Here is a 19,528-nt window from a genome sequence, read left to right on the forward strand (position 1 = left end):
GAATCAGAGCAGCTTACAATAATAAAACCATACAGTAAAAAATTTAAAATCAGAGTTCAGCTATTACAGAAGGATATTTTCTTAGGTTAAGCTTGCCATGTGAAGTGTCACTATAGTATGGAGTAATCCTGCCCTCTGTGTGCAGGGGCAGAGTGTGATGACATAGCAAACCTCCATTCATACCACCAGACTAGTCTCCCCCAATCTGGTGCTCTTCTGATATTTTGGAATACATTTTCCATCAGCTTTGGGTCACATTGACTAGAGCTGATGGGTTTTCTATTTCAAAAGACCTGGAGCACACAAGGTTAGAGGAAAGCTGCACTAGGCTATCCAAAGACTCCACACATTACCCACTCACACTGAGTGCTTCATGGTGAGGAATCGAGGGAATTAACCAAGACAATCCATGTATGGAGTGGCTAAACCTGGGGTCTAGTCTGACTCATTCTCCTTTGCTCCTTGCTAATTGATCAGAAAGTCATGGCATCTAACATCCAACTGAAAATTTCACTGAAAAACTCCCCATGGGGAAGGCGGGACTGTGCCCAAAGAAAATGACATAATGTGACATATGATGACACAATCATTCTCTTTGGTGATTAGATATATGTAACTGTTGTTATGAGTAATCTTGTCACTTCACTATCAGTTAGTAAAGATAAAGGGACCCCTGACCATTAGGTCCAGTCGCGGATGACTCTGGGGTTGCGGCACTCATTTCGCTCTATAGGCCGGGGGAGCCAGCGTTTGTCCGTATACAGCTTCCGGGTCATGTGGCCAGCATGACTAAGCCGCTTCTGGCAAACCAGAGCAGCACACAGAAACACCGTTTACCTTCTCGCTGGAGTGGTACCTATTCATCTATTTGCACTTTGACATGCTTTCAAACTGCTAGGTTGGCAGGAGCTGGGACCAAACAATGGGAGCTCACCCCGTCGCGGGGATTTGAACCACTGACCTTCTGATTGGCAAGCCCTAGGCTCTGTGGTTTAGACCACAGCACCACCCGCGTCCCTTTTCACGATCAGTTATTACAACCTATATGATAAAACTACAGGAAATTAATAGAAATGATATTGAATATATGCAGGAAAATTCTCTTTCACTTGTGTCACAGTGTGTATTTGAAATTATTGCACTTTAAAATAGATCAAATCTCCACGACAATGTTATGCCCTGCTGAACTGCTACGAAGAGTTTTGGTTATACATTGTTTCTTTTCTTCAGTACTGGAAGTCTAATTTCACATACTGTATCTGAAGTCTCAAAATGCTGGTAGCTCTTATTGTTTCCAGAAGTGCTCTACTACATCAATTATTTGAGCTCCTCCCTCCTCTTGGCCACCTCCAAAGTAATTATTATGATTAGCTTTATTAACCATCCATGGGAGGTGACAGCAATAACAGTATTAAATACAGTATAAAATAACAGTATACACAGTATTAAAAGCAGTTTAAAACAACTTGGAATCATAACCAGAGTGGGTCCTAAAAATATATACCTTAAATGTCAAAGGCCAGGGTAAAAAGGTACATCTTTGGCATATGATGGTAGCTGTACAATGAAGGATCCAGACACACTTTTGCAGGCAGAGCCTACTTCTGTAAGCCGCCCAGAGTGTTTGGGGAAACCCAGCCGGATGGGCAGGGCATAAATAAATAAAAAATATTTATCATCCATCCCTTCAAAACAGCTGAGGGTAGAGGAACTACCAAGAAGGCCACTTATGCTAATCTTAACACCCAAAAGAGTATGTAGGGAAGGAGGCAGTCTTTCAGACACTTGAGGCCTAAATCATTTAGGGCATGGGTCAGCAACCTTTTTCAGCCATGGTCCGGTCTACCGTTCCTCAGACCATTTGGTGGGCCGGACTATATTTTGGGGGGGAAATAATGAATGAATTCCTATGCCCCACATATAACCCAGAGATGCATTTTAAATAAAAGGACACATTCTACTCATGTAAAAGCACACTGATTCCTGGACCATCTGCGGGCCGGATTGAGAAGGCAATTGGGCCGCATCCGGCCCACGGGCCTTAGGTTGCCTACCCCTGATTTAGGACTTTAAACACTAGAGTTAGCACCTTGAATTGGGCCCAGAATCAAACTGGCAGCCAGAACAGCTGTTTTAAAACAGGGATTATGTGAGTTTTAAAGGAAACCCAGCCAGTAATCTGGTCACTGCATCAGGGATGAGCATGGGCCAGCTCCACATCGGGTGCATTGCAATAATCCCATCTGGAAGTTACCAAGGCATGGAGTACCCTGGGCCAAGTCATATCTGTTCAAAAGGGGTCAGAACTGGTGAACCAGCAGGAGCTTGGGGGGGGGAGCATTCCAAGGCCACCTGAGCCTCAGGTTACAAGGCTGAATCAAGAATCACACCCAAGTTATGGGCCTGATCCTTCCAGGGATGTGCAACCCCATCTAGGACAGGCTATCTCCCCACCTCCTGGACTTGAGAACTCGTGACACCTAACACCTCTGTCTTTTCAGGATTCAGCTTCAATTTACTGGCTCACATCTAGTTCATCGCCATCTCCAGACACTGGTCTAACATATCAGCTGCCTCTCTTGATTCAGATGGAGCAGGGAAATAGAGATGGGTTTCACCCACATATGGATGACATTATACTCCAAATCTCCTGGTGACAGCTACCAGCTTCATATACATATATTTATATTAAATAGCATGGGAAACAAGATGGAACCCTGCAGGAAACAACAGGACCACTCCCATGGTGCTGAACAATAGCCTCCCATAACTACTTTCTGGACATGACCCAGGAGGTACCACCAAAGTACAATGCTGCCAAGCCCCCAGTTCTCTGAGACACCCAGCAGTATCAAAAACCACCAAGAGATCAAGGAGAAAAAGCAGAGTCACACTCCTCCCCCCTTTTCTGACAAATGTAATCAATCAGGGAAAGCAACCAGGGCAACTTCAGTACCATGGCTAGACCTGAAGACGGACTATACTGGATACAAGTAATCACTGTCTCCCAAGCATGCCTGAGGCTGTACTTCTTTAAAGGAACTCGGCACCACTCTGGATGCCTCCATTAGACTTGATCTAACCGTGGCATCCAACTCTGTCCAAATCCAAGAGATTTTGTCCCTGAAGTGCCTCGCAAAGTTGTCACAAGTGGTCTCCGAGCAAAACTCTCTTAATCAAATGACAAAAGCCCATTCACCACTTGGAAGCTCAAGGATCTGATAATCCTAATATATGCAACTATTGTGCATATTCTGCAAATAATTTTTGGGTAGCCATTATTTGCAGAATATCCACAATAGTTGCATTGCTCTATTGGTTATCTAACACAAGTCCTTCAGCATCCCTTGATAGGCTTTCTCCCTTATGAGAGAACACAACCCACTCCTTTCTGCATTTATGGATTTTCAACAGCCACTGCACATAAATAGAACAATCAAAGTGATCTGAAACCGAAGTCGGGAGCTCCCCCAATATTGTTTTTACATACTTATATATAAGTTCATATTGCATGCAGCTTGCCCTGCATTTTCCCAAACAGGTGCCCATTTTGATGGTATTGATTATCTGTCATAGCATAGTCTTTTGTGCTCAGATGCACGTGGCCAGCAAAATACAAGGGTCACAGAAGGGATTCAGCAGGGGAATGACTTGCAACATAGGGAATGTGTGCTGGGACCAATTTATGTCCCTCATTCATGACATGCATCGTAGGCACAGATGACCTAACACCAGGTTCACCTGAGACACAATGATACTGTATCACGAACCAGTAGGGGGTGTTGGATAAAGCAGGGGAAGCTAGAATGAGCTGAACTGCAACAATATTTTCCCAGAATGTAGATAATTCTGGCAGCAAACTACCTACAAACCACCTTAGTACTCGCTCCTTCTTGGGTACCGTGTTTCTCATATTATAAGACATGTCTTATATTTATTTTTTCCTCAAAAAAACACACTATGGCTTATTTTCAAGGGATGTCTTATTTTTTTCCTCCTCCTCCTGCCGTGGCCGGCATTGCTGCTGCGCCTATCATTATGTCTTATTTTCGGGGTATGGCTTATATTCCTTGAATGCTTAAAAATCCTGCTATGGCTTATTTTATGAGTATGTCTTAAAATATGAGAAACAGGGTAAATATGACAGAAAGAAACAGTGGCTGAAAAAGTCACTTATGACTTCCATACTGCTCACAAACATCAGAAATGTCAAGGATATCTTTGTAATGGCACACCTTGCGAATGTGAATAGATTACTTGGGCTGGCGGAATGCCACTTTGTATATGCAGAAACTGCTGCATATGACATTCAGTTTTGCTGGCTTAAAAGAGAATTCATTGTTGAATGTGGTCACGTTTTAGTCAGCGAACCAATGATCAATGTTGAATTTAAATCTGGGTTTGAATCCAAGTCCTGCTGCTTTGTAACTGGGCAGCATTAGGCAAGTCGGTTCCGATCTATAAGTTGGAAATAATAACAAGCAATCTATAGGAGTGCATTTTATAATGCTTTATAATTATCACACAATGCAATTTGATGCATGTTTAATCAGAAGGAAGTCCCACTGTGTTCAGTGGGGCTGCCTTCTAGTAAAGCATGCAAAGGATTGTCACCATAGTGGGAAATAATATATTTTTTCTATCTTACCAGCAGTAGTCCAGCAGGTGTGGAGGGAGCACTGGGATGTATATGTGTTGCCAGTACATTGGATATAGCAATGCAGATGACCCATGAATGCAAGCAGTTAACTACAAGTAAAAACAAAACACAGAGCTGAAAACAAAGTAACAAATTCCTGATTTTAACACCAAGAAAAGAAGTTTACAACACCGAATACATTTTACCAAGAACTGAGATGTATCTAAAACATCTGAATGAATGTCATATGAATATAAACAATATAAAGGCAACACCACAATTAATCACATTCTCATATAGAAAGGCATAGAGAAACAGTTGTGTTCTCATTTCAAAATGAGCAGATTCAGATTTGCAAGCCTTTCTCAAACAATTATTTTTCTTCAGACATGAATCTACAGGAACAATACTGCCACAGAAAGTGACAAAGGCAACTAGTTCTGTCGCCCTCCCATACTCAGGTACTATTCAGACTATGATCACAGCAGAGGATGTAATTTCCTCCTTGGGCTGCTATCATTGCCCAGGATTATTAGACAACTCCAAGCACGCCTGGAGGATGCGGACCATTTGGATCCCTTCCAATCGGGATTCAGGCCTCATCATGGGACTGAAACTGCCTTGGTTGCACTGGTTGATGATCTCCGGGGGGCTAGGGACAAAGGTGAGAGCTGTTTCCTAGTTCTGCTGGATCTCTCAGCGGCTTTTGACACCATCGACCATAACATCCTTCTGGACCGTCTAGAGAAGTTGGGAGCTGGGGGCACTGTCATACAGTGGTTCCGCTCCTTCCTCCTGGGTCGTGTTCAGAAAGTGGTGGTGGGGGGTGAGTGTTCAGACCCCTGGGCTCTCACTTGTGGGGTGCCTCAGGGTTCTGTACTCTCCCCCATGCTTTTTAACATCTACATGCAGCCGCTGGGAGAGATCATCAGGGGGTTTGGGTTGGGTGTTCATCAGTATGCAGATGATACCCAGCTCTACCTCTCTTTTAAATCAGAACCAGTGAAAGCAGTGAAAGTCCTGTGTGAGTGTCTGGAGGCGGTTGGAGGTTGGATGGCAGCTAACAGATTGAGGTTGAATCCTGACAAGACAGAAGTACTGTTTATGGGAGACAGGAGGTGGGCAGGTATGGAGGACTCCCTGGTCCTGAATGGGGTAACTGTGCCACCGAAGGACCAGGTGCGTAGCCTGGGAGTCATTTTGGACTCACAGCTGTCCATGGAGGCGCAGGTCAATTCTGTGCCCAGGGCAGCTGTCTCTCAGCTCCATCTGGTACGCAGGCTGAGACCCTACCTGCCTGTGGACTGTCTCGCCAGAGTGGTGCATGCTCTAGTTATCTCTCGCTTGGACTACTGCAATGTGCTCTATGTGGGGCTACCTTTGAAGGTGACCTGGAAACTACAACTAATCCAGAATGCGGCAGCTAGACTGGTGACTGGGAGCGGCCACCGAGACCACATAACACCGGTCTTGAAAGATCTACATTGGCTCCCAGTATGTTTCCGAGCACAATTCAAAGTGTTGGTGCTGACCTTCAAAGCCCTAAACGGCCTCGGTCCTGTATACCTAAAGGAGCATCTCCACCCCCATCATTCTGCCCAGACACTGAGGTCCAGTGCCGAGGGCCTTCTGGCAGTTCCCTCGTTGCGAGAGGCCAAGTTGCAGGGAACCAGGCAGAGGGCCTTCTTGGTAGTGGTGCCCGCCCTGTGGAACGCCCTCCCAACAGATGTCAAAAAGGAAAACAACTACCAGACTTTTAGGAGACATCTGAAGGCAGCCCTGTTTAGGGAGGCTTTTAATCTTTAATCGATTATTTTATTCTTCTGTTGGAAGCTGCCCAGAGTGGCTGGGGAAACCGAGTCAGATGGGTGGGGTATAAATAATAAATTATTATTATTATTATTATTATTATTATTATTTCCAAAATAATAATGTGCACAAAAGTAGAAGACTGACTCTTTCAGGAACACATAACGGAATAAACTCCCTCCCCACCCCACCCCACCCCCATGAAAATTAAAGGTGACACCTGTAATTGGACTAAACAGAAAAAGGCCCCTGAAAAACTCAACTGCTACGGGCAAATATACTGGTAATAGAAAGTATTAGAGAGAGAGAGAGAGAGAGAGAGAGAGAGAGAGAGAGAGAGAGAGAGAGAGACTAATGTTTTGTTTTCCCTACTTCATACAGTGGTACCTTGGTTTTCAAACTTAATCCGTTCTGGAAGTCCGTTCCAAAACCAAAGCATTCCAAAACCAAGACGCGCTTTCCCATAGAAAGTAATGCAAAATGGATAATCCATTCCAAACTTTTAGAAACAACCCCTAAAACAGCGATTTAATATGAATTTTACTGTCTAACAAAACCATTGATCCATAAAATGAAAGTAATAAACAATGTACTGCAGTTACACAATCAATCAATCAGTGCTGAACTGCATTCCACACAGTCACAAAAACAAAAAGCCACAAAAACAAAAACTCGAAATAAATAGCAAAAACAGACAGACCTCTGCGTAACACTCAAAACCGAAGTGTGGCACTCAAAATGGAAGTGTAACACTCAAAACAGAGCACATTCAGCTTCCGAAAAAAGTTCACAAACTGAAACACTTACAGTGGTACCTCCACTTACGAACGACTCGACAACCAAATGTTTCGACTTACGAATGGGGGTAATGTCTCGACATCCGGGGGGAAACTGCGGCGGTTTTAGATAGGGATTTTTCGACTTACGTTTTAGATAGGGTTGCTTTGACTTACGCATTTTTCCCTTTCCAATGCATTCCTATGGGAAATCGCGTTTCCAATGGCGTTTTTCGACTTACGAATTTTTCGACTTACGAAGGTGCCTTCAGAATGGATTAAATTCGTAAATCGAGGCACCACTGTACTGGATTTGTGGTGTTTGGGTTCCAAGTTGTTTGAGTACCAAGGCATTTGAGAACCAAGGTACCACTGTATTGCAGTGAGCTGAAAACAACTGTTTAGAGAGCAGTTTATTCCGGGGGTTACTCTCAGGCAGCTGTGCATAGGATGACAGTCTAAATCTATTTAGGGAACTTTTGCAGCATTCCCTTGTGGCTAACTTTCCAGGAGCCACATGCCACCATAGTGGGTGTGGCCAAACTGAAAGTGGGCATGGATAAGTTGAAAGTGGGTGGGCCATCCGACAGTCTTTCATGCCACGTACATTTGTTCTCTTTCACATACACACACATCTGGCTTTCACTCTAACTCAAGCCCTCCCTGGGCTCTAATTTGGCTTTAGTAAAGTCTCCTATGGAAGCCAAGTCTAAGTTTTTCCTGAGTCCAGTTCTGGGGGGTGACAGAGGTTAGAGTGAGAGTCTAACTGTGATGCAGGGGGAAGGGGGGGTGGAGGGAACTTATTGCACAGAGAGGAAGAATTCACCCTCCCCTCCCCAGATGACACCTTGTCCAAAACTGGCGCCTGAGCCATATTTTCACTGGAAAGGGAGGAATTTCGTCTTGACACCAATGTGGAAGCTCTTATTCCATGATTTTATTTAGTATTTGTTTGCATGTATGCTTTTCCAACATGGACTATGGAACACATAGAAAGGTGATGTGTTAAGGGAAATGCCTGTCCCTTTGCTTACTAAACACTACATGCCAAACTGGGGAGGCCACCATATGCAGCTCTGGACATTAGTGTGTGCTCGTTTTAATTGGAAAGCACTTTTTCCAATTTTGCCACACCAAATCTTGCAAAGTAAAGACAACAAGTGACATTGAGGTGGCTCAAACCAAGAGAAAAGGAAGCATGTTCTTCATGCAAAAGCCCCATTGTTCAATCCTTGGCATTTCTGGGTAGGGCTGGGAAAGAAGACCTCCCTCTGAAACCCTGGAGAGCAGCTGCCAGTGTTGAAAATGCCAGACTAGATGGATCAGTGGTCTGACTCAATATAATGGAAAATGGAAGAGCAGCGCAGGAGACCTGAATAAAAGCTTGGTGTGCCAAGGGTGAGGCAATCCTAATATGCTTCGCTACAGCAACATGAGACGGGGTGGGGGTGGGGGGTGGCGGCACTAAAATGGCAAGAAGACAGAACAAAGCTGGCACCATTTACGGAACAACTTTCTGAATAAACGCCCAAACAGCATCTTGTTTGATGAAAGCCGGGATCATGCTTCTCTGTAATGAGGTGTTAATCTCTGCTAACAATTGTCTCAAGAGCCCAGTCTGCTGTACAATTCACAAAGGGTACAAACAATCCTTCTTCTGCATAGTATCGAGTTTGGGGCCTTCTCATATTGTTAGCACCATTTGAAATACGAGAGGGATTAACACGAATATGCTTCTTTGGACAAGCCCTTTCCATTGTTAAAGAGAGCTAGAGCGATTTCATATGAATGAGATATTCCTTTCCAGCAGATACGGCAAGGGCAGATACAGCAAGCTGAATATAACCCATTGCATTGCTCCGTTATTTTTAGACTCTGCCAATCTACTATACATTTCCTGCTGCTATAACAGAAAACTGCTTAACTCATTGTATACTTCTGACCGAGGACAGCTTAGAAACCGTTGTGGGACTGCAATAAAACAAGAGGTCTTCTTTTTATTTGTTAGATATTAAATTTATGTAGGGGTTGAGCACTCTCCGTCCAAGAGGGGACCTCTTAGAAGATGCATGTCAGAGGACCCATTCTGACAATATCATCATGCAACTGCAGAGGTTTTAAAACATGATTCCACTGGAGAGAGGAGCCACTTCTGTGGATTCCTTCCTTGTGGTCCAGGAATTCTGCCATCATGCCAATAGCAGCAAGGAAGAGCCATGCTGTGGCGTCTCCTACATTGCTAACTTGAGAATAGGGCTTAAATTAGGCTCCCCCAAAGTAAAGAATAGAATATTGAAGGGTTGTTGAGGGAGATGATTGGGACACAGCCATCCAGTTAAATACAGTGGTACGGTACCTCGCAAGACGAATGCCCTGCAAGACGAATTTTTCACAAGACGAATGCGTCTTGTGATCTGATGGTGACTCGCAAGACAAATTTGTTTGGGGGGAAAATTCGTCTTGCAAATCGCGGTTTCCCATAGGAATGCATTGAAATTTAATTAATGCGTTCCTATGGGCAAAAAAGAAATTTCAATGCATTCCTATGGGAAATCGCGATTCGCAAGATGAATTTTTCGCAAAACGAATTGACTCGCGGAACGAATTAAATTTGTCTTGCGAGGTACCACTGTAAAAGGAAAAGAAACAGAGCCATCTATGCCCACAAAGGAAAATGGCTGGTGGAAATCTAGGCTCGGCTCTCCTATGGGTCCTGGAAAAGGGGTGGGGCACCAGCCACCTGGACTGCACTGCCTAGGAGTGGTCAGGGGAGCTCAAATGCTTCTGACAGCTGTTCATACCTCATGCTCTACGGGGCTTTTGCACAGAGATCCTCTATGAACAGACTGAGCAAACCTAGTGTATTTCAGAGAAGGATGCTTGCATTTCAGAATCATTCTACCATCTGAGTTATAAATTTAAAAAGGGGGGGAGATACCAGCTTTTTTTATTAAAAAAAAAGCCACACAAAAAACCACGAGACAACTGTTTTGTGCAGCCCTGTTTGCTCTTCGCTCGGATTAATCTAACAGGATTAAATATGGAAAAGAAGAGGGGCCTGAAAGCTCCTGAGGGATATCATTAGGGCAAATTGCCAAAGAATGAAACATGAGCCAGCCAGGGGAGGCTGGAAGATGCAGTAATACCAAGGGACTTGAATGTTCGACAGTTGGAGCTTCAGTAATGTGTGAACTGCGGGTTACAGACTCTGTTCACTGACACATAGAATGTCACTATTGACCACCGAACTGCCCAAGCTTGACAGCTATACTACAGGCAGCCAAAGATGTCATAATTCCACTGTTAAGCTGCCCATTTCTGATTAAATTTTGCTTCCTACTTCTAAGCCAAACAGCTGCAATTTTACAGTTGTGTTTCTTCCCCCTTTGTTACTTAAGATAAGTGCCATTTTAATTACTGTTTTCTTGCTAGAGATAATTTAATGTTTCAGCAAATGAATAGCTTGCCTTCCTCCTTAATGTTTATTCCGCTGGCTGCATTTCCAATTACCTTCCTAAATAATTTCTGTAATCCTCATGATGCTCTATCATCATTAAGACATGCTTTTTTCAGATAATCTTTAAAAGAAACAAATTGGGAATTTAAATATTAAAACTTTCACTAACTATAATCCAAAGAACCAAGCATGTGGCATAAGTCTTCACACTCAATATTTCTGGACTGTTTCCATAAGGAAGCCAATACTTATCAATATGTATCTCTGAGTTCAGCTTCTGTTTCCCTTCCTGGCCTTCTCCTGGCCATTTTCTGCTTCAGTACTCAACTACTCTCTCTTTTCAGTGTTCCAGCTTGCTTAAAAGTGTTTCAGCCTTTTCTTTCTTTCTTGCAGCTGTTCAACTCCAGCTCCTCAACTTCTCAACTGGGTAACTTCACAACTTTTCTTTTCTTCAACAAACAACATTCTCCAACTCAATTTATCTCTCAATACTATATTTGCACCAGTCCATCACCATGCAGCTCCCACTGAAGAATTTGTAGCACTGCATCGTGAGCCTGGATTTGCATGGATGTCGGGTGGGGTAGAGGAGCCTAAGAGAAGACAGGTTGCAGAACAGCAAGTAACATGGGAGCAGAAAGGGAAGGACGCTGAGATAGGAAAATTTGGTGTTTAAAAACAATGGGAGAGGGGTTTTTTACTGGAAGATTTTTTTACAGCTTTTTCATAATACAATAAATAAAAGAAACTAATCTAAATAAAAACAAAAAAGAGAAAGAGAAAAGGACAGAATAGACTGGGAGGAGAAGAAGACTAAAGGGTTGTTGTCTTAAAAAAAGTTTTTTTAAAAGTAGAAATAGTGGAGAAGTGTACAACAGAGAAGCTAAAACAAAAGGCTAACACAACCAAGCCTTTCTCAATTCCCTTAACGCTGTACTCAAACCTTATTTTAAACCACCACTTTTTCATTCTCAATGTTTTCCCCGCCCACTCTACTCAAACCTCTGCTGTTGTTTAACACTGCCACTTTTTTCCTCTCAGTGTTATTCCATACCTCCTTTATTCAAATCTCTCCCATTCCTCAGCTACATCATGTGTGAGAAATAAATATGTCCCCAAATATTACTGTATTTCACTCTTGGTATCGTGTGCTGTCTTCTACATGAAGTTTCAGATTCTATATAGTAAATTAAAGCAGGTGTTTTATTAACAAGCAAACACCTATGTATGTACAACATCCATCACTTAAGCCTCTATAATTGACCAAGGTGTCAGGTTTGCTCTTAAGATTTGATTCATCTTAAATATCTAGTTAACAGATCCTTTGAAGAGGAGGGCTGCAGAATAGAAGAGAGGAGGAGGCATGGAAACGGGGTGGACTGTGTGCAAGTGGTAGTTGAGAAAAGGAGCAAAAAAAGAGAGGGTTAATGTGAAAATGGAGGAGTCCAAAGGAGTGGATGCCAAAAGGAGGTAGTAGAAGACATGGGGATGGGGTGAATATGACTAAGCCAATGTAATAAAAACATTTCAGGAAATGTTGATGGGGTTCTGCACCAAATGCAAATGATAATAATATATGATGGAATTGTGATAGCATTAAGGATTATTGGAATGATGTTCTTGCTATTATTAGAAGCAAATTATCATTCAGAACAACACTAAAACTACTTAAGTTTCTCTTAACTCCATAGACCAGTGTTTCCCAACCTTGTGCCTCCAGATGTTTTGGGACTACAACTCCCATCATCCCTAGCTAGCAAGACCAGTGGTCAGGAATGATGGGAATTGTAGTCCGAAAACAGCTGGAGGCACAAGGTTGGGAAACACTGCCATAGACCATGTAGCTCAAATAACAATGGTTAATCTAGCAGCAGCTGCAAGACCTGACGTGACCAGTTGGTGGGGAAATGCTGCAAAACCAAGCATAGTCGACTAGTTGGAATGTTTTTATTATTTCTTATTATTATTTGAAATAATGATAATATTTCTTATTATTATTTGGCGGATGCGGGTGTCGCTGTGGGTTAAACCACAGAGCCTAGGGCTTGCCGATCAGAAGGTTGGCGGTTCGATTCCCTGCGGCGGGGTGAGCTCCCGTTGCTCGGTCCCAGCTCCTGCCAACCTAGCAGTTCAAAAACACGTCAAAGTGCAAGTAGATAAATAGGTACCACTCCGGCGGGAAGATAAATGGCATTTCCACGCACTGCTCTGGTTCGCCAGAAGCAGCTTAGTCATGCTGGCCACATGACCTGGAAGCTGTACACAGGCTCCCTTGGCCCATAGAGATGAGCGCCGCAACCCCAGAGTCGTCCGCGACTGGACCTAATGGTCAGGGGTCCCTTTACCTTTACCTATTATTATTTGAGGTGTTTTGTTTATGGATAAAGGTTACACAGTTAATAAGATATCGAAAAAGAACAGATAAGTAATATTAAAACTTACTATGAAAACTGCAATTATTTATCAATTTATGGAATGCACTGTTTGAAACATTATCCATTAGGTGGATTGTTTATTGCTAGATTATATTTAAAAGGAGTCATGCTGACCTAATTTTCTGAAAACATTATCTTTATTAATTTTTTTCATCTTTCATTTTCCAGAGGATTAGCTCTGTTAGTCTGTTAGTCTGTTATAGGAAAAACAACTAACAACTAAACATTTTCATAGAATCCTAGAATTGTAGAGTTGGAGGGGACCCTGAGGGTCATCTAGTCCAACCACCTACAATGCAGGAATCTCAACACGCCATCCCCCATCCAATTTAAAACCATATCACACCCTGTTTAGCTTTGCAAATGTCCTAGCAGTTTTATTGCTGCACCACTAGGAGGTTGGCTTTTTTATGACATTTATTTAAGACATTTTTATGCCACCCGAAAGTTCTTTTGATGCACTAAAATAAATTAAATAAAAAAGAAGTGAAAGACAAAGTAAAACATAAAAACACTTAAGGGGGAAGAAAGGGGGACATCCTATGCTCTTTTAAAATGTGCTTTTTTGTATGGTGGGGGCTATAGGGTTGTTCTTTTTATTTTTATTATGTATTTTGTGGTTTTATATCTTGATTTTATTCTGTGAACCGCCCTGAGACCCCCGGTTATAGCGCGGTATATAAATTCAATAAGAAGAAGAAGAAACCCACATGAACAAAAATACAATTTGCTGCTGCTCCCAAATTAAAAACAGAAGCCTAGGTTATTTTAGTTATTTAATAGGAAGGTGTTCAGCTGCCACTGGGTAGAGTGGAGGAAACAAAGATGGTGTCAGGCAAGCCACCCTGGGAATTCGGTTACATAAGATGGCTAAGGATCTACTGAAAAGGCCTTCTTTCTCACTTTATTTCTCCAGGGGTACTTGGAGCACGGCCTCTTAAAGAAGATCTTAAGTTTGGGTAGTCAGCACTTTGAATTGGGCCCAGAAACAGACTGGGAGCCAATACTACTGACAAATATTGTCAAAATTGCCTAGTCACAGAGAATTAACCAATTTTTTGATCTTTGGTATCCGCCGTAAGAGCTGGAAACACACTCCATTGTGTAGGAGGTTGGCAGCATTGGAGAGAGTCCAGATTCCCAAAGGTCAGTGTGCATTTAGCAGGAGAGATGGTAAAACTCAACTATACCAAAGCTGTGGATTTGCTGCAACATGGCAAAGAGCAGAACAGAGCCATCAGGAGAATCATGAAGCCAGGCTGTACACTGTAGTGCATAGCTGCCAAGTCTCCCGTATTCCCCGGGAAACCCCCGTTTTTCCAGCTGTTCCCAGCCGAAAAAACTGATTTTTTTGTTTTTGCCCGGTTTATTCTGGCGCAGCGGCCATTTTGAAACTGGGCGGAGCATGATCAGAAGCGACTTTTGATGCTGCTCTGCCCAGTTCCACAATGGCTGCAGCGCGACTTCTGGTGCGGCGGCCATTTTGGAACTGGGCAAAGCAGCACCAAAAGTCACTTCTGAGCATGCTCCGCCCAGTTCCAAAATGGCGGCAGCGCTACTTCCGGTCTACTACTTCCGGCCCGATCCCTTATTTTTCAAGAAGGAACTTGGCAGGTATGGCTGTAGTGGCTTACAGGCGTACATAAAGAATACCCTTCAAGAGATTATTCTGAAGTTTCTTCAAGGCTTTAGCAGGGTGTACTAAACGACTAAACAACAACAACAACATGATGCTACATCTTTTTGTGACACGAAACTCATAATGTTGAGACTATCCAAGCATCCATGTTCAGCTCCCTGGTCCATACATACTGGTGACTGGGAGCGGCCGCCAAGACCACATAACACCAGTCTTGAAAGACCTACATTGGCTCCCAGTACGTTTTGGAGCATAATTCAAAGGGTTGGTGCTGACCTTTAAAGCCCTAAACAGCCTCGGTCCAGTATATCTGAAGAAGTATCTCCACCCCCATCATTCTACCCAGACACTGAGATCCAGCACCGAGGGCCTTCTGGCGGTTCCCTCGCTGCGATAAGCCAAGTTACAGGGAACCAGGCAGAGGGCCTTCTCAGTAGTGGCACCCGCCCTGTGGAACGCCCTCCCACCAGAGAACAACTACTACCAGACTTTTAGAAGACATCTGAAGGCAGCCCTGTTTAGGGAAGCTTTTAATGTTTGATGGATTAGTGTATTTTAATATTTTGTTGGAAGCCACCCAGAGTGGCTGGGCGGGGTATAAATAAATAAATAAATAAATAAATAAATAAATAAATAAATTATTATTATTATTATTATTTATTAGGTTCTCTGTATTGGTGGCAAAAATAAGTGATTTGTGCTATGCTACATATAATACAATATATATGCACATACTCTGACGTATGCAAAATATAAATGTATAGTTCCTAGAAGAACTAGGGCAGAAGCAATGTGGTTTAAATGTATGGTGTGTACATGACTTAAGAGTCACCCTAAAGGCTAACTATTTTTTGTGACTATTGTGACCTATCACAAGAACCTACTGAGTCAGATGCATGTTTTTAGAAATCTGATTCCAGTTACTACTTTTGCTTAAAGAAAGATTAATGTTCAAGATTCAAGCACTGAATAAAAAACTTCACATTGCTCCAAATTATTTTTTTTATATTTCTACAGCTGCTTTAGACACGTGAGATTTTGAGATCCATCCTGCAAAACAAATACACTCTCAAAGGTATCATCATATTTCTGAAAAGATTTCAGTGCTCAGTGTAATACATCCTGCGCATCATCTTCATTCCTAATATAAAATATTTAAGTTTATGTGTGTGGACAAAAAGCAACAACCACCTTATTCTCTTTAAAGAACCAGGAACACACACACTGAATGAGTTTAACAGAGTTGAAAATGGACCATTTCCTTGGCAAAAGCAATTGTTTTGAAACTTTCTGGAACTGAGTTGAGATCTACAATGTTGGGGGGGCACCCTAAGAACAAGCATGCCTGGAAATGACTGCCTGCTAGATATCAAATGGGGCGGGGGGGGGGGATGTTACTGAGAAAAACAGACCTTTGGGAACCAATCTTATCGCAAAGCACAAGGGCTGCCGCTGCTGATATTATTATAGTTGTCTAAAGCATTTGATGTCATTGTTCAGTGCATTCTGCAACGCTGTCAGGTTTTGACTGGGAATGTTTTCGTCTGATTCCACCGTTACCTGACAAGACATTATACTGCAGTCTAATGCTAGAGATATGTGTGGTTTGATGTTGCACTCACAGTGGGTTACCACCAAAGCAGTTTCACCGAGCTGCAACCCTAAAGGGAAACCTGAGGAGGAAGAGAATTCTCATTTCTGGCAGAGATGAAGCAGTGCATAGAAAGATGATGTGTAGGGAGCCAACGTGATGGGTTGGTGAATGTGGGACCGGTGCAGATACCTGATCTTCCCAAGAGATTTTAGTTTGGAGGTGCAGATGAGAAGGAATAGAATTTCACAAAGTTTGAGAAACGCCGATTTGAGATCCAAGTAATATAACAATACTTTAGGTTGGGGGTACGTACAAAAATGTTTAGGGGAAATGGTCCTGATTTCAAAATACTTAAGAAATACCGATTCTAATACCAGTTAACATTTACTGCAACATGTTTACATACTCATTAGTTGTACAATCACCTAGCATTTATCTAGACAGCGCTAGCAAATTCATGGATTAAAAAGGTAGCCTAAAGTTTTAATTCTTAATGTGACTACCAAACACTATTGCCTCCAGTACTATTGCTTCCAGCTTCAATGCTGATACTGCTATTGTGTTTGTTCAAGTGAAAGAAGCTATTGCAAATCACATTGCTATTTGGGTTTCATCCAAGACTACTTAGTCTTCAAATTCATACAATCCAAGTGAGCAATCTTAAAACAGTGTATCATTCAAGAATATCTCTCTATAGTCCTCAGCAGTTCCAAACAATATAAATTATTATGCTCAAGTACTCTCAGCAATTTTGTACAATCATATAGAACAGGTGTGGGGACTCCCTTGCCCAGTCTTAGTCTGCCAGAGGGCTCAAATTTGGCCCCTGAGGCCATTTTTTAAAACCACGCCCACCTGCCAATCAACTGATGTCACTCTGATGGAGGTGATGCCACCTGATGGGTGGGGGTTGATTCTGCTGGGAACTGGCGCATGCAGTCAAACTGAGCATGATTTAACCACACTCATTAGCCAGAGGTCCACAGAAAAGCACAAGGCTATTTGAAAGCACTTTTGCAAGCAGCTGAGTACTGATCTTCAAACCTCTGAAAACTGGAGATTCAAACAGCAATGCATAACAGTTTGCATAAGGGCTTTCGAACAACTTCGCACTGCACTTTGAAGTGCCTCCAGTGGGAATTTTAAAGCACAGTTGATGTCGCTAGGATATTGAAAGGTGGGCAAGCTCTCTAGGGGTGAGGAGAGAAGGGTTCAGCCCACAAGCTAGAAAAGGTTTCCCACCCCAATACAGAATATGGGGAAGATTTATCATGTCGATACATGAAGTCCAGGATTTCAAAAACTAAATTCAAGAAAATCACCTGACATCTAAGCAACTCTGAGATCATGTCCAGAAATGATAAACTATAATTTTGCTAGATGTGAAAAGGCCTAAGCTCCTCCCAGGCTTGTCTGTCCTGCTCCCTCCTTTTCCTACTGTGTCATTAAGAGGATTTCTCAAGTTTCACATGTCATCTGAACTGCGAACTGTGGTTAACATTAACTATTCATATTTTAAGCAGGTTGGCTTCAGAAACCACAGTTTGACATTGGTTTAGTTTAATCTAGCAATAATCACAGATCACAGTTCAGGTGACATGGCAAGCCATGCAAGCTACAAGCAGAAACTTTGTCATGTTAACGACTGTTAGTTAGTCCAGACAATATAACAAATTTTCACTAAAAGCAGAAGCTTCCAAATTCCTGTCCAGGGCCGTCTTAAGCCCATCCAGCGCCCTGGTGCTAAGGTCCCTCCAGCGCCCCCCTCCAGAGCCTCTCCAAGGACCCCTGAGTGCCAAGCGGACCGCGGCAGCAGTGGGAGGCCACCTCTGAGGACTCCGCGCTGCGCCTCCTTCTCGTTTCCCTAGCGCTGGGTTCCGCTCAGTCAAGCTTCGCCAACAGCGCGCGCACCGCGGGACCAGCAGGAGCTGCTTGGGCGCTGTGCGCGCGCTGGTGGTGAAGCTTGACTGAGCAGAACCCAGCGCTGGGGAAACGAGAAGGAGGCGCAGCGCGGAGTCCTCGGAGAAGGAGAGAGACGCAGCGCAGCCTCTCAGCCCGTGGAGCACAGTCCTCCTGGCCAGATCGCCGGAACCCTGCGCTCACTTGGCGCCCTTCCAGCGCCCTCCAGCACCTGGCGCCGTGGTTCTCCGCACCACTAGCCTCTATGGCTAGGACAGGCCTGTTCCTGTCACCCTGTGGGGGTAGGAGGGAGAATGATGCCTTGGAACGGGGGTTGTGCTTTACCATAGTTTTGTGTGATATCCACATGCCCTTAGAGAAATATCCTGATGATAAAGTAATCTGCAAGCACTTAAATATATTTCTTGTATTTGACAGACTACTTACTGTATTGCTCAAAATCAACTGTACCGCTTCCTTATTCATGCAAATCCATCTACTTGATTTGCAAAACACCAATTATTCTACCTAAAACAAAATGTTCACACCTTTGCTTAATTCAGGAAACTTTGACAAAGTTGCTTTTAAAGCAAAGTAATTGTCTCTGCCTAATTCTGGAAACTGTCAAAACACCGCCGGCTGGATTATGAAGCTTATGAGAATGCTCAAAAATAACTCTTTCTAATTAATGAAGTGACCAGAGGAATGGCTTAATTCCTTAGCTAGTAAATAGGTTCCATGCTAATATCATGACTAGACAAGGTTATCCTTCCTGAATATATTTAACAATTTCAAAAATGTGTGACATTTATAATGTAACATTTGTATTTGACTGAACTACTAATACACCACACAGTCTCCAAATACTCTTTATTGACTTTCTTAACTTTGTTTTGCGGGGGTTGTATTGGCACATCAGGGTTTCCCTTCCTCACCCCCACCCCCCATCCCACCCCAATGTGTGCTGAAAATCACTTCCAGGGGTAAACCCATTTTGAGGGTGTGCAGGGTGCTAGAAGGGATGGGAAACGAAATTCTGCTGTGAGCACTGAAATCCATTGTGCAAGCAAAATTGTAGAGTTGGATATGGCCTACTGTTTTGGTGACTTTTAGTATCTGATTTCTGAAATAATTGCTACTGTGACATTCTCACTACCTCATTTTGCTCACAGATGCCTGAACAATTTTATCACTTTATATTCCCACCCTAACCATTTTGTTCATATTATGTTCTTCACTACGATTTGTCTTTCTTGAGCTGACTATCCCTGATGTATATA

General features: G+C 43.0%; 1 protein-coding gene across 3 annotated transcripts in view; it reads right to left on the reverse strand.

Moving 5' to 3' along the window:
* The window catches only part of DENND1B (DENN domain containing 1B), a 190,844-nt gene that overhangs the window by 52,644 nt on the left and 118,672 nt on the right, over positions 1-19,528 (reverse strand). For all 3 annotated transcript variants that reach the window (XM_035123797.3, XM_035123796.3, XM_035123795.3), the window contains one exon: positions 4,649-4,749. In XM_035123797.3, the coding sequence (XP_034979688.1) occupies positions 4,649-4,749 (101 nt within the window). The remainder of the gene's footprint in view (positions 1-4,648; positions 4,750-19,528) is intronic.

This window comes from Zootoca vivipara, chromosome 7 (genome assembly GCF_965207765.1).
Source record: "Zootoca vivipara chromosome 7, rZooViv2.hap1.1, whole genome shotgun sequence".
Taxonomy (NCBI): domain Eukaryota; kingdom Metazoa; phylum Chordata; class Lepidosauria; order Squamata; family Lacertidae; genus Zootoca; species Zootoca vivipara.